General features: G+C 46.0%; 1 protein-coding gene across 20 annotated transcripts in view; it reads left to right on the forward strand.

Annotated features, from left to right (window-relative positions):
• The window catches only part of TRIM9 (tripartite motif containing 9), an 87,835-nt gene that overhangs the window by 26,606 nt on the left and 44,924 nt on the right, over positions 1 to 16,305 (forward strand). For 17 of the 20 annotated variants that reach the window (XM_063118260.1, XM_063118251.1, XM_063118258.1 and 14 more), the window contains exon 2: positions 13,128 to 13,223. The exons of the other annotated variants lie outside the window; for them this stretch is intronic. In XM_063118260.1, coding sequence (XP_062974330.1) covers positions 13,128 to 13,223 — 96 coding nt within the window. The remainder of the gene's footprint in view (positions 1 to 13,127; positions 13,224 to 16,305) is intronic. 20 annotated transcript variants of the gene reach the window in all.

Here is a 16,305-nt window from a genome sequence, read left to right on the forward strand (position 1 = left end):
AGAAACAGAAGCAAAAAGAGAAGGAGGAGGCGGAGGAGGAGGCAAAACGTGGGACTTCAGGTTCCTGCACAATTTGATGAGGCTGGTACAGGCGAACTCCTTGGTGGAATGTGCCCAGCCTTCTGGAACTGTGGGATCTTTGAAGAAATTATTACTCATGCTGAATTTAGTAGGGCTGTTTTTTCCCCCTGGAGTGTATGGGAAGAGCACAATACCGGCCCCCTTTAAATAAACCAATATTAAATGTGCAGGTTTGTGTAGCTGAGAGCAATAATCACTGACACAGAACAACTTTTATTGTTGTTATTGAGGTCTTGAGCAACTGAGTTTTAATAAATCTGACTCTGCTAAGCTAAGATGCTTCCAGCTTCCTACCCCAATGACGGGCCTAATAAAATATTTTATTTACTTATTTATTTATTTATTTATTTATTACATTTATATATCGCCCCACAGCCGAAGCTCTCTGGGCAGTTTACAACAGTTAAAAATGGTAAACATTAAAAAGTATTGAGGGGAGACCTGATAGCACTCTTCAAATACTTGAAAGGTTGTTACACAGAGGAGGGCCAGGATCTCTTCACCATCCTCCCAGAGTGCAGGACACGGAATAACGGGCTCAAGTGAAAGGAAGCCAGATTCCATGTGGACATCAGGAAAAACTTAGAGCAGTACAACAATGAAACCAATTCCCTAGGGAGGTTGTGGGCTCTCCCACCCTGGAGGCCTTCAAGAGGCAACTGGACAGCCTTCTGTCAAGGATGCTTTAGGGTGGATTCCTGCATTGAGCAGGGGGTTGGACTCAATGGCCTTAGAGGCCCCTTCCAACTCTACTATTCTATGAATCTATGATATTACAACCCTTCTTGTATTGATACAGATGATAACAAGAAACATGCAGTGTGTTATTTACCCAGAGAACACATACCCAGATGCACCTGCTCGTTGTTCATGGCTCATCTCACTTCGATTACCAAAAGGTTGCACTTTTGGGGGTCGTTTCCATTTGGAAGATGGTCTTTGAAACCCCACTGGTTTAGCTTTTCCCAACCTGAGCTAGGGAAAGGAGGGGTCAAGGAAGAAAGAAGGGGGAGGGGGAACTTCCACAACCTCTGTGCTGCTGATGGGACCGGGAATATCAAAGCCATGTCTGGGTTGTGGGTAGGGTGGTCATTTCCACATTGCCAAAAAACCAGGAAGATCACCTCTGAAAAGAAGGCAGAAAAAAAGAGATAGATTTGCGTAATGTTTGCATGTGCGAATGTATAGATGCCGCTTTAGAAATCATTACTGTAATTTTAAATAGAAATTAAATAACTTCATCTCACTATAGTGTGGAAGATGTAGTTCAGACTATTTTTGTTTTAAGGTCTTCCTCCACGGGTTATAAAAACATCTGCAGACATTCCTATAATAATGTCTCTTACTAGAATTCACTGGCCTCTGTGCCTGCCGCTCAGTCCACTGTCCGGGTGTGGCTAATGATTCCTGGGTAACTTGGAGGGTGTTCTTCTGCTCCCCCCTCTAGAGGTTCTTTATCTTTACCAAGGAGATGGAACTGTACAGCCCTTCAAAGGCAAGACACCGTCAAACAGAGCAGCCTTCCCCAACCTGGGGCCCTCCAGATGCGTTGAGGTTGAGGGGACCCAGGTTGAGGAAGGCAGATCTGGAGGCTTCTGTACCCTAGGAGATGGAACTGGCCACTCTACCCTTTCCGGGATTTCACCAGCCCTTGGTTCAGAGCATGTATAGGGAGTTGTCACTGCCTACGCCTCCTCTTTGGCTAGATTCACACACGCTAACCCACCCAGTGTAGGGTATTGTTGAACCATGGGTTATCATGTTGTCTGAACGTGGCCCTTTTTCTGCAGCGTGGGTTGCCATGTTGTCAGAATGCAGCACTTTTCCTGCAGTGGGGGAAAGGGTTAACTGATCAGATTCGGCATGTGTGAAGCTACTATTTTTTTTGCTTTTCAGCATCCTTTGTGGGATTTTTCTGTTTTGTTGAATTCTAATTGTGCTTTTGGCCTTAAGATTCCTTGTCCAGTCCAGTGGTAGAAGGTATTGCAGGACATTATTTCATGTCCTGCACTCTGGGAGGATCGAGAAGAGATCATAGAATCATAGAATCATAGAATAGCAGAGTTGGAAGGGGCCTACAAGGCCATCGAGCCCAACCCCCTGCTCAATGCAGGAATCCACCCTAAAGCATCCCTGACAGAGGGTTGTCCAGCTGCCTCTTGAAGGCCTCTAGTGTGGGAGAGCCCACAACCTCCCTAGGTCACTGGTTCCATTGTTGTACTGCTCTAACAATCAGGAAGTTTTTCCTGATGTCTAGCTGGAATCTGGCTTCCTGTAACTTGAGCCCGTTATTCCGTGTCCTGCACTCTGGGAGGATCAAGAAGAGATCCTGGCCCTCCTCTGTGGGACAACCTTTGAAGTCTTTGAAGAGTGCTATCATGCCTCCCCTCCATCTTCTCTTCTCCAGGCTAAACATGCCCAGTTCTTTCAGTCTCTCTTCATAGGGCTTTGTTTCCAGACCCCTGATCATCCTGGTTGCCCTCCTCTGAACACACTCCAGCTTGTCTGCGTCCTTCTTGAATTGTGGAGCCCAGAACTGGACGCAATACTCTAGATGAGGCCTAACCAGGGCCGAATAGAGAGAAACCAGTACCTCACGTGATTTGGAAGCTATACTTCTATTAATGCTATCAGGTCTCCCCTCCATCTTCTCTTCTCCAGGGTAAACATGCCCAGTTCTTTCCATCTCTCCTCATAGGGCTTTGTTTCCAGACCCCTGATCATCCTTGCTGTGTAGCTGGGTGGTGTTTGGGTGAGGAAGCAAAGGGCAGAGGGAAGGCATAACAGGTACCCGAAACAATCACATTCCAATGTATACAGATCAAGATGTTATGACCCTCTGTCAAAGGCAGGAAGAGCACCGTCAATCTCTCTGGAACAAACTAAAGCATTCTGTTCTCCGTTCAGCTTCTCTTTTGCATGTGACGTTGGGGGTCTGGGCTGCAGTGACTGCTGCTGTTTCTGACTAGTCCTCCCCCTCCTGCTTTCTCCTGCTCTTCCTTCTTCTGCCTCCTCCTCCTCCTCCGCCTCCTCCTCCTCCTCCTCCTCCTTCATCTTTCCCTCCTCAGAGGCCTCTTCGCTCTGCTCCAGTAATCTCATTTCTCCCTGAAGCAGCACTTGGCATCCAGGCACAAAAGATGGGCCGCTAATTGCAATCTGGGTGGCTTCCTCCCGAACCCACACCCTCCGGCCCACAGGCACGCAAGGCCTTCTGAGTCCTTCGCTGCTTCAAGGTCATCTGAGCTCATGGATCCTTTGCCAGCAGTTGCCAAGGAGTTCCGCGCTCCCTGTCCTCTGTGCCGGAATCCCTTAATGCAGTCTTCCTCAACCTGGGGCGCTCCAGATGTGTTGGACTGCATCTCTCAGAATGGGGCATTCTGGGAGATGCAGTCCAACACATCTGGAGCGCCCCAGGTTGAGGAAGGCTGCCTTAATCGTTTGGAAAAGGCCAAACAGAAGAGGAGGAGGAGGAGGAGGAGGAGGGCAGCTTAGTGGATGTCTATGCAAGTATAATAATAATAATAATAATAATAACAACAACAACAACGGCCCAGCAGGCCGTTTTGTCTCCCTGGAATGCTGCGTGAGCCACCCACTCTTTGGAGCAGCTGCCTGAAAAGGCCGCTAATCCTCCAGAACATGGAGCATCACGATGGAAAGCTGCTTGCAGAGAACAGGAGCAGGCCTGCAAACGTTTCAGAGGCTGACGTCATGCCGAGTGTGCACTCTTGAAGAAATAATGTACTTCTTGCCCTCTTCCCTCCCCACCCCCGGCGTACGTCATAGCAGCCTGGCTTCCAACCTTTCCATGACTTACTTAACCCCAGAGGGTCATTTCCGAGCCTTGGACATGGGGTTCCTGCCTCCTGGGTTCAAATCCATTGCTTAGGCACTTGCTCACTGAATGGTCTTTCCTGAAAACAGTGCAGGCTGGTGGCTCCGACGTCAGTGGGGCGGCGAATCCGCTCCGGGTTTCAATCCGAACAAGTCAGAACTCTAAAGGAGTTCTTTGGGGTGCTTTGCGCTCTGCCTCAATCCTGCCTCCCTAAAATGGGCCTATCTCGTCAAAACACATCCTGACAAAGGCCAGAGGAAACTGGGCACCCTGGCTTCCACGTTTATATATTTATTTACAGCATTTTTAGTTTACCCTGCTCATTCAGCCAAAAAAAAGAAAAAAAAAAAAAGAAGAAGAAGCCACCTAGAGATGCTTACACAGATTAATAATGAGACCATCCCTGCCCTCAGTCTTACAATCTAAAAGACACGGCACAAGAGGAGAAACGGTTAGGAGGGAGGATGAAAAAAGAGAGCAAAACTCGGTGTTCTTTCTGAGAGAGGGGATGTGTGAAACATGTTTGCTGCAGCTGCTCCCACTCTGGCTGATGTATTTTATTTATTTATTTATTTATTTATTTATTACATTTTTATACAGCCTAATAGCCGAAGCTCTCTGGGCAGTTCACAAAAGTTAAAACCATAATAAAACAACCAACAGGTTAAAAACACAAATACAAAATACAGTATAAAAAGCACAACCAGGATACAACCATGCAACAAAATTGATATAAGATTAAAATACAGAGTTAGAACAGTGAAATTTAAATTTAAGTTAAAATTAAGTGTTAAAATACTGAGAGAATAAAAAGGTCTTCAGCTGGCGACGAAAGCAGTACAGTGTAGGCACCAGGCGGACCTCTCTGGGGAGCTCCTTCCCCAGCCGGGGTGCCACAGCGGAGAAGGCCCTCCTCCTAGTAGCCAACTAGGTCCCAGTATGGGACCTAGTTGGCCTCCCTCTTGCCATGATGTTCTTCCTTGGAGGCAGGGGGTGAAGCGCCCAGGATGTTTTGTTGCTATTCCCACCCCACAACCACCCCAGATTTTCACTTCTTATATCCAGAGCTCCAGGATGTCTTGGGAGATTTTAGCCCTGAAGCTTCCTGAAAATCTCCCCCCTCAATTTTTTCTGTGTTACTTGTGGGGGGGAGGGAGGGAAGGCAAGGGCACAGGACTGATAAGTGGTGTCATTTTAATTAGAGAACGATCCGTTGATTAGCTCTCTGTCTTAATGCTGCTGCAATAAATTATCCAGGAAAGGAGGGTGATCGGGGTTGCATTAAACCCTTCTGCAGAGGCAACAGAAAAATTTTCCAGTCCATTAAGCTTCCCTCTCTAATCTCTCACACACTGGATCCATTTCCAGGATTTGGGGGTGTGGGAGATGAATTTCCAGCCTCTGAGCACTGGATGATCTTCGCTCCTTCTCCACATGTTTTCCCTGCCTCCTGAAGTCAAACAGAAAAGAGGGGGTGGGGGTGAACACAACAAACCCTCCAAAGACTAGGATGAATATTGTATTGGGGGGGCAGGGGAAGCTCTTTCCTTTAGGTGTTGTGGAATCTTCATCAGTGGCGTTTTTGAAGGGAAGGTTGGCCAGTAGAGGCTGGTGGCTCCGATGTCAGTGGGGCAGTGAATCCGCCCCGGGTTCTAGTCAGAACCAGTCAGAACTCTAAAGGAGCTCTCCGTTTGCAGATTTGTAGAGCAAGGCCCCTTCTCTTTGGCAGCCAGAGTGGCGTGGCCCTTCCATTTCTCTCTCTCATTGTTAAAAGCGTAAACGTCGCATTGCTGGCACAGCCCAGAGGTCCATAAAATCCCGTTTTTCTGCTTCCAAAAGTGGCCAGTCATATGCCTGTGAACAGTTGAATGCATGCAGTTGGTGGGCTTCCCATTCTGAGTGTCCCAAGCTTTTGGTATCCAGAGGTACAATGCCCCTGCTGGTGGAGGTTCCATTTAGCTATCATAGCTGCGCTAACAGCTGTTCATAGATCTATGATGGATAGGGTGGATTCCAGCATTGAGCAGGGGGTTGGACTCGATGGCCTTGTAGGCCCCTTCCAACTCTACGATTCTATGATTCTATGATTCTGTCCTCTATGAATTTGTCTAATCCAGCTTTTGCCAATCCACTGCTCTTCAGATACAATGCACTACAACTCCCCAGCCAGCTGGGGATGATGGAAGTTGTAGCCAAACTTACCTGGAGCGCGCAAGGTTGGGGAAGCTCTTTGCCTATCACCACATCCTGCAATCGTGAATTTTGTACGTTCATTACAGACGGTGTATAACAATGCCCTGGCCGGATCTACACTACTGCTTTAAAGCGCTTTATAACAGTTATAAAGCGCTTTAACTGCTTTAAAGTGCTATAAAACTGTTATAAAGCGCTTTAAAGCAATAGTGTAGATCCAGCCAGGCCTGTCTCTTGTGTGTCCTAACTCTGTGGCCTGTTTGGGGGACCCTGCCTGTGATGCATCCAAGTGATGGACAACAGACAAAGCAAAAAAGCACAAATGCAACGAGGATGTTCTCCGCAGTGGGTCGCTAGGGATGAGAAGGATGAAAAGGAGGATGAGGATGAGGATGCTTGGCTGTGTGAATTCCACCCACCCACCTTGTTTTGCACACAAGATCTTAATGCCTCTTGATTATCTGTGCAATGGGAGTGGCTGGAGTGGGAGATCATCAACCAGGATGATCAGGGGTCTGGAAACAAAGCCCTATGAAGAGAGACTGAAAGAACTGGGCATGTTGATCCTGGAGAAGAGAAGATTGAGGGGAGACATGAGAGCACTCTTCAAATACTTAAAAGGTTGTCACACAGAGGAGGGCCAGGATCTCTTCTCGATCATCCCAGAGTGCAGGACACGGAATAATGGGCTCAAGTTACAGGAAGCCAGATTCCAGCTGGACATCAGGAAAAACTTCCTGACTGTTAGAGCAGTACGACAATGGAACCAGTTACCTAGGGAGGTTGTGGGCTCTCCCACACTAGAGGCAGCTGGACAACCATCTGTAAGGAATGCTTTAGGGTGGATTCCTGCATTGAGCAGGGGGTTGGACTTGATGACCTTGTAGGCCCCCTCCAACTCTGCTATTCTATGATTCTATAATGTTGGGTTGTGCTTTTGTGTGGTTTCCCCTTGGCCCCATGTCACACTCATGATCTTAAAGTTCTTATGACTCAGTTTCCCCTTCCTGTTTTATTTATTTATTGGGGCCCAAGTTCAGGTATTATGAGCAAAGGGGAGAAGGGGGGGGACTTCCCCAGTGTCCACTCTGTCCGTGCCCTGCACTTGCTTCCATACTGGGCATCCAGATCAGCACTGGCAAAACCTGTGCCCTGCAGCTTGCCTGGCGCTTCCTTGCCTGTGCCTGCGACGGGTCCGTGTGATGGAACAGGCCATGCAGAAAGGCACAAGCGCGAGAAGCATGTTCTCCACAAAGGGTCAGAAGGGATGAGGATAAGGATGAGGACAACGCTTGGCTGTGTGAATTCCACCCACTCACCTTGTCTTGCACACATGATCTTAAAATCACTTGATTATCTGTGCAGTGGGAGTGGCTGGAGTGGGAGAATGTGGGTTGTGGTTTTGCGTGGCTGTGTGGGTCCCTCCCCCACCCAGCCCTGCTTTGCACTCATGATCTTTAAGTTCATGAGCCTCAGTATCCCTTTTCTGTGGTATCTATCTATCTATCTATCTGTCTATCTCTATCTATTTATTACAATTCTAGTAGCATTCTGACCAGTTCTTCACTGCCCCACCATCATAGGAGCCACCAGCCTCCACTGTGAAAGACTGTAGAATCATAGAATAGTAGAGTTGGAAGGGGCCTCTAAGGCCATCGAGTCTAACCCCCTGCTCAATGCAGGAATCCACCTTAAAGCGTCCCTGACAGACAGTTGTCCAGCTGCCTCTTGAAGGCCTCTAGTGTGGGAGAGCCCACCACCTGCTTCCATTGTTGTACTGCTCTAACAGTCAGGGAGTTTTTCCTGCTGTCCAGCCGGAATCTGGCTTCCTGTAACTTGAGCCCGTTATTCCGTGACCTCTGCCCGAGACTGTGGAGGGTCAAAGGTGCCAGTGTAAGGCAGTCCCATGTGTTCTTTGCCCTAGGCACGTTCCGATTCTGCTTGCATGGACGTCATCCTAGGAGCTGGGCTAGGCTGCAGCAGATACAGCTCATATTCAGTTCGTAGCAATGTGCATTCAGGAAGCTGAGAAGAAAAGAGGTTTCCCAGAAATTTCATTGCAGAGACGCGTCTCCCTAGAGCAGCCAGGCCCAAGAGGGTGACCTCTAGAAGTGTTGGATTACAACTCCCATCATCTCCCACTTTGCCTGGCTGGGGATATTGGGAGTTGTAGTCCACATCTGGAGGGCGCTAGCTTGGGGAAGTCCAACCTGGAGATGGGACAACGTAATGGAGGAGCAGATGAAGAAGGTTAAGAAAGCCTGATCGTTCTGACGGGAAAGGTCAAAGACCGCCAATTGATTCACTCTGCCTAATGGCTTCTGCTTCTGGGCTGCTCTTTATGCGCCTGCAATTCCCTGGAATATAAATCTCCCCCCCCTCCCTTGTCACGGAAAAGCCTCCCGGTCTGCATCAATGCACCTCTGGAATCAGCCACGCACACCAACATCCCCTCGGTGCCCAATTTACATAATGGGGGAGCAATCGATTGCAAGGAGGCGCCGCTTGCGCGTTGCACCCATGAGTAATTCACCCGGCTTGCTGCCTCCTTGTCTTTCGCTCCCGTAGTCAAGGCACCAGCCCTGACGGAAAGAGCATTTCTGCTGCTCAGGGTGTGCAGAAACTAGGAATCATTCGCAGCTCTGAAGTTGCTGCCTTCTTCTCAGGAGGGTTTCCAGCTTGAAATGTCCGGGGCGTGCAGAAGAATAGTGTAGTGTGTAGAATCATTTTAGCATTTTGGATTTTTCCCTGGGTGTCCCAGTAGCCGGGCTTTCTTTCACATGCCCTCTTGGGGCCAAAATCATGTTTCTTTTGGCCCCAAGAAACATTTTTTTATTCAAAACATTTTTTGAATAAAAAAAGCACATTCCAACAGGTCCACAGATGTATTCCTAGTACTGTCAAAAAGGAGACTGTCCCTTTAAGATGCCAAGCTGGAAGGGTGGGGAGAGGGGACAGCCACAAAGCTAAGAAAAGAGTCACCCTTGCTATGAAAATAAGCCAGCCTTATTTCCAGAAATGTCTTTGGAGTGCTGAAGTGCAACACGTCTGCCTGCAAATGGGCTCAAGTTAAAGGAAGCCAGATTCCGGCTGGACATCAGGAAAAACTCCCTGTTAGAGCAGTACGACAATGGAACCAGTTACCTAGGGAGGTTGTGGGCTCTCCCACACTAGAGGCCTTCAAGAGGCAGCTGGACAGCCATCTGTCAGGGATGCTTTAGGGTGGATTCCTGCATTGAGCAGGGGGTTGGACTCGATGGCCTTGTAGGCCCCTTCCAACTCTGCTATTCTAGGATTCTATGATTCTTTTTCCGGGAAAGGGTTGATGTCAGTGGCAAATTTAGCTAGATTTCCCTTTCTTGCATTCTGAGGTGTATGTGGCGTTGGAGATCTCTAGAGAGAAACCCCAAAGGTTATTTCCAGCTGCAGACAGAATCATAGAAGAAGGGGCCTACAAGGCCATCAAGTCCAATCCCCTGCTCAGTGCAGGAATCCACCCTAAAGCATCCCTGACAGAGGGCTGCCTTTGAAAGCACACAAATGCTGTACTTTTACTCCCATTTTTAAACAGGCCTGTTATCATCTTCTTTCAATTTTTGGTGAAATACAGTTATTCAGGCTTGAATAAAATAATAATAATAATAATAATAATAATAATAATAATAATAATAATAATAATAATTTCTTACCCGCCTCTCCCTCTGGATCGAGGCGGGGAAGAACGTTAAATACAATATAATACATAAAACAGGTTAAAAGAGCATATAAAACCACTACAATATTAAAATAACAATCACAACATCTTAAAATTCATCTGAGTAGGCCTGCTGGAAGAGACTAGTCTTTATGGCTGTCTTAAACTCAGAGAGTATTAAGCTGATGAATCTCCTCTGGCAGGCCGTTCCAGAGAATGGGGTGGGGGGGGTCAGCAGAAGAAAAGGTCCTCTGGGTCACAGTTGTCAGCCTAGTTGTGGCTGACTGGGGTAGAAGGCAACCCCTCATTAGTTTGGTTAAGTTAGGGTGACCCTATGAAAAGGAGGACAGGGCTCCTGTATCTTTAACAGTTGCATAGAAAAGGGAATTTCAGCGGGTGTCATTTGTATATATGGGGAACCTGGTGAAATTCCGTCTTCATCACAATCCCATCAGCCATTGCTGCAAAAAAATCCCGGCAGCTCTCCTAGAGCGGCACTCCCTCCTTTCACCGCTCTTGCCAGGAAAATCTGTAGCCAGTCAACTCAAAAGTCAATGCAACGCAATGGAAAACTCCAACACAACACTAGGGTGACCCTATCAAAAGGAGGACAGGGCTCCTGTATCCTTAACAGTTGCATAGAAAAGGGAATTTCAGCAGGTGTTGTTTGTATATATGGAGAACCTGGTGAAATTCCCTCTTCATCACAACAGTCAAAGCTGCAGGAGCTATACTAGAGTGACCAGATTTAAAAGAGGGCAAGGCACCTGCAGCTTTAACTGGTGTGATGAAGAGGAAATTTCACCAGGTTCCCCATATGTACAAATGGCACCTGCTGAAATTTCCTTTTCAATACAACTGTTAAAGATACAAGAACCCTGTCCTCCTTTTCATAGGATCACCCTAATTAAGTTCTCGGCAGCGGTTCACACGTTAATAAGGTTTGCTTGCCCCATTAAAGCCTATGGCAGCAACTGCTGGCAAAGTTATGCCGTGCATGCTCAGTTTCATTCCGAAGCAAGAATGCTGCCAGTACTCCACTGCTTGCTGAGAGAATGTATATTGCGGATCCTGTATGCAGTGCTTATTCCTTGGGTTATGGAATGTGACCACTCAGGGTCACATGACATATTGCTATGTGTGTGTGGAAGGGTAGGGGTAGATTTAGAAGGCTTTGATCTTTTGCCCTGCCCCTGCTGTGGTCCTGATGTTTTTCTTGCCCCATGCTTGCAGTTTACATTGCTAGGAAGTGATAGCGCTGTGATATAAATGGGAGGTGCAGGTTTTCCAGTCTGGATTGGGACCAAAATGGGGACCAATGGGATAAAGCTCCCCTATACATCCCCAGGCTAGGGTCCGGATCAATATTGGGTCCCTTGCATTTTTGAGAAAACAAAAAAAAGGCATAGCTATTACCTACATCTTTAATATAATAATAATATAATATAATATAATAATATAATATATTATGAGGAGCCTCTAAATTTATTGGAGATAACTAATATGTAAGATAACTAAGATTATATCGCTTCGGATTAAATATGTTGGAAAGTCTGGTGTTAATTACAGGAGAGTTGCCTTATATAGAGGAAGCGTGGCAGCGCAGCATTTATTATTATTATTATTATTATTTATATAGCACCATCAATGTACATGGTGCTGTACAGAGTAAAACAATAAAATAGCAAGACCCTGCCGCATAGGCTTACATTCTAATAAAATCATAATAAAACAATAAGGAGGGGAAGAGAATGCACCAAACAGGCACAGGATAGGGTAAAACTAACAGTATAAAAGTCAGAACAAAATCAAGTTTTAAAAGCTTTAGGAAAAAGAAAAGTTTTTAGCTGAGCTTTAAAAGCTGCGATTGAACTTGTAGTTCTCAAATGTTCTAGAAGAGCGTTCCAGGCATAAGGGGCAGCGGAAGAAAATGGACGAAGCCGAGCAAGGGAAGTAGAGACCCTTGGGCAGGTGAGAAACATGGCATCAGAGGAGCGAAGAGCACGAGCGGGGCAATAGTGTGAGATGAGAGAGGAAAGATAGGAAGGAGCTAGACAGTGAAAAGCTTTGTAGGTCAACAGGAGAAGTTTATATTGGATTCTGAAGTGAATCGGAAACCAATGAAGAGATTTCAGACATGGAGTAACATGGTCAGAGCGGCAAGCCAAGAAGATTTTATTTATTTATTTATTTATTTATTTATTTATTTATTACATTTCTATACCGCCCAATAGCCGGAGCTCTCTGGGCGGTTCACAAAAAAAAGAGATGATCTTAGCAGCAGAGTGATGAACAGAAACCAACGAACTGAGGGCAATATGCCCAAGCTACAGCCATTTATATGTATCTTCAAAGAAGGCTAACTCTACTTAACTACAACAACCCCCTAACCCTGGGTACTACCCTTTCATTACTATTCCTGTTATAATATAAGACACTTTTCTCTATATATACTTTTATGGTCTGGGGCCTCTGAATCTTGATATGGCTTAGGGCCTCAGTATGTCTTGATCCGCCCCTGTACACATCACCTTTGAGCCCAAGGGTTTGGTGCCATAACCTGCCTGGAATTCTGAGGATTAGCCCCGGTACAGGTGTGAGAATGATAGTGCTCTCTGAGCATGTGCAGAGTGCATGGCCGAGTAACTATAATTAGGGTGACCCTATGAAAAGGATTATATAGAAATTATATCCTGTATCTTTATAGAAAAGGGAATTTCAGCAGGTGTCATTGGTATATATGGGGAACCTGGGGAAATTCCCTCTTCATCACCACAGTTAAAGGTGCAGGAGCTATACTACAGTGACCAGATTTAAAAGAGGGCAGGGCTCCCGCAGCTTTAACTGGTGTGATGAAGAGGGAATTTCACCAGGTTTCCCATATATACAAATGACACTTAATGAAATTCCCTTTTCAGTACAACTGTTAAAGATGCAGGAGCCCTGTCCTCCTTTTCATGCCCTCCTTATTGTTTTACTATGATTTTATTAGATTGTAAGCCTATGCGGCAGGGTCTTGCTATTTACTGTTTTACTCTGTACAGCACCATGTACATTGATGGTGCTATATAAATAAATAATAATAATAATAATAGGGTCACCTTACTAAAATCATTTTGTGAACCGCCCAGAGAGCTTCGGCTATTGGCCGGTATAAAAATGTAATAAATAAATAAATAAATAAAAATACCACTGTTGTTGTTGTTGTTATTAACATTTATATACCGCCCCATAGCCAAAGCTCTCTGGGCGGTTTACAAAAGTTCTATCAGAATAGGAACTTTTCTAACCCACCTTCCTTCCTTCTTTCCTTCCTTCCTGCAGAGCCAGCTTTCTCAGGCACTGAATGGACTCTCGGACAGAGCAAAAGAAGCCAAAGAGTTTCTGGTGCAGCTCCGGAACATGGTGCAGCAAATCCAGGTACCGGCTTGAATCTCCCAAACGCCTAGTCCGTCTCTCCTGCCCACCCCTATCACCCCACCCCCGTGTGCTGTCCTTTGTTCAGGCCTTGGTAACTTGCTTCTGGTGAGTAGAGGATCACCTTCAGGCAAGCAAAAGGGGGAGACGTTTTCCACACATGAAAACATAAAATACAAACAATAAAACAATGAATATAAACAGCAACGTAATAAAACCGAGATAAAACCAAGAGCAAAGAGTAAAATCACTCCAGTACATAAAACCTAAGTAAAACCAGCAGTAATAGCAATGATCTAAAAGCACTAAAAACAGTTCTTAAAATGCCGCGGACAATCGAAAGATCTTCACCTGGTGCCGGAGAGACCATATGCCTCCAGTATCCGAGGCAGTAAGCCTGTGTGCACCAGTTGCTGGGGAACATGGGTGGGAGGGTGCTGTTGCACCACGTCCTGCCTTGTCGGTCCCTGGCCGATGGCTGGTTGGCTGCTATGTGAACAGAGTGCTGGACTAGATGGACCCGTGGTCTGATACAGCATCAGGGCTCTTCTTATTTTCTTATATTGTGGGTGCCAGACAAGCCTCTCTGGGTCTCGGATGATGACCTTAGGTAAATATGGGAGGAGAGTCTCCTTCAGGTAACCTGGGCCCCAGCTGCTCATGGCTTTAAAGGTAAAAACCAGCATTTTGAACTGGGCCCCAGAAACAGATTGGCAGCCAGTGTAGATGCAGAAGTATTGGCATAATATATTCACATCATCCATTTACTTATTTTATGTATAAGAATATTTTATATGCAGTTTTGGGCTCTCAAAAGGGCCTGAATCCCCTCATATTAAAATAATCAAAACATAATAAAAAAATATGTTGTTAGCATAGGCAAATGGGCTCTTAGCCTGGTGTGTGTGTGTTGTGCCTGTGCTTTCTTATGGGCTAGTAACTTTAAGAGATGTTACTGCCTGGCTCCTACACTGTACTCCTTTCGTCGCCAGCTGAAGACCTTTTTATTCACTCAGTATTTTAACACTTAATTTTAACTCAAATTTAAATTATACTGTTTTAACTCTGTATTTTAACCTTATATCAATTGTGCTGCGTGGTTTTATCCTGGTTGTGCTTTTTATATTGTATTTTGTATTTGTATTTTTAACTTGTTGGTTGTTTTATGATGGTTTTAATTTTTGTGAACCGCCCAGAGAGCTTCGGCTATTGGGCGGTATAAAAATGTAATAAATAAATAAATAAATAAATAAATATACTTGCTTGCAAGCTCTCTTGATGGCACTCCCAATTTTCCCTCTCCTTGCCTCACGATATTACAGGGCTGTAGCCAAAATGGGACATTCCAGGCCCTTTAAAGAAAGTTCACCTTTCTTGATTTCTTTCAATCTTTCATTTATATCCCGCCTTCTGCCCCCTCAAAAACCCAGTATTCATTTCAGCCAACAAGTGCAAAGCCACTACAACAGCTTTCAAAAACCTAGTGCCCTCCAGATGTGTTGGACTACAACTCCCATGCTGACTAGGGATGATGGGGGTTGTAGTCCAACACATCTAGGGGGGAGGCACTGAATTGGGGGAGGCTGCTGCAGAATAACTGACCACTGCTCCTTTACTTGTTTCAATAAAATTAACATTAAACCGATCCGCATTTGACACCATGAAATTGCTTCCCAGAGATTCGCCTCCCTCTACTTCCTTCGCTTCTGCCTGTTCTATATCTATCCTCTCCCCTCCCCCGTGCGAAACCTCTGGCTGGCGGCACGGCAGCCTCCGCGGGAACACGGCCTTTCTGGGAAGGGGAGGGAAATGTGGGGGCTGAAGCTCTGGCATATGCAAGATGACTCTTCTCTTCACAGCCCCCCCCCCTCGCATCCCCCGCTGAGCCTGATAACACCTCAGTAAATACGCTCGCTGGGTTAATGCCTAGCAACCCCTCCGGCAGAATCTGGGCTCTCAGCTGGGATTGATTGAAAGCGTGGCTACTCCACGGATGCTTTGCTTTTCAGCAATGCTGGCTCTCCAACCCCCCCTTCCCCCCCCCCCCATGGCAGCTTTCCGAATGAGCTGGAGTGTAATCCATCAAGCCAAGCCAGTGCTGATGCCAAATTAAAATCCCCGGTTCCTTCCGCACCCCCTCCCCACACACACCACTCTGCCTCTAATCAGCACATCGCTTCTTTATTCAATTCCTCCCCTAGAAACGTATTTCCCTGCAAGCTCCTTCACCCCCACTTTGCAGGCGCTCGATGTAAATAATCCCTCTGGGGACCCATGATCTCCCCTCCTCTTGCTGCCCGACATAGCAGCCTGCAGTGGATGGAGGCAAGCAAGAGCTTCCATCACGGGTTTGGATTCCCAGGAACGTCTTCAGAAAGCGGGCCGGCCTGAGGGGGCCTCTTGCTTTCTGTACGGCATTTTTGCCCCACTCTTCAGCCAAAACGAAGAACATCAGAAGAGCCCTGCTGGATCAGACCGAGGGTCCATCTAATTCAGCGCTCTGTTCACACAGGGGCCAACCAGCCATCGGCTAGTGGACTGAGGTATCATCAATATGCGGATGATATATAAGTGCAATAAATAAATAAATAAAAAGGAGGAGGAGGAGGAGGAAGAAACCGCCCAGAGAGCTTCAACTATTGGGCAGTATAAAAATGCAATAAATAAATAAATAAATAAATAAAAGAAGAAGACGAAGAAGAAGAAGAAGACGACCACCCCTAAAAATATCAGGGCCACAACACATTGGACTTTATTGAAAAGAAAGTTATATTTTCCAGCATCTTGAGATTTATTTATTTATTTATTGCATTTTTATACCGCCCAATAGTTGAAGCTCTCTGGGCGGTTCACAAAAACTAAAACCGTTCAAAGTATAAAACCAACAGTATAAACACATGATAAAAAATACACATTAAAAAATACACTGATTAAAAACATTCCATACATGATTAAAAACATCTTTAAAACATCCTAAAAACATTCTGAAATTTCACTGGATAGGCCTGCCGGAATAGAGATCCGTTCTTTCCGTGTGGATTTATGGCATGAGCGCCCCAGATTCTTTATATTTGTCCTCTGTGAA

The sequence above is a fragment of the Elgaria multicarinata genome, chromosome 2 (genome assembly GCF_023053635.1).
Source record: "Elgaria multicarinata webbii isolate HBS135686 ecotype San Diego chromosome 2, rElgMul1.1.pri, whole genome shotgun sequence".
NCBI lineage: Eukaryota > Metazoa > Chordata > Lepidosauria > Squamata > Anguidae > Elgaria > Elgaria multicarinata.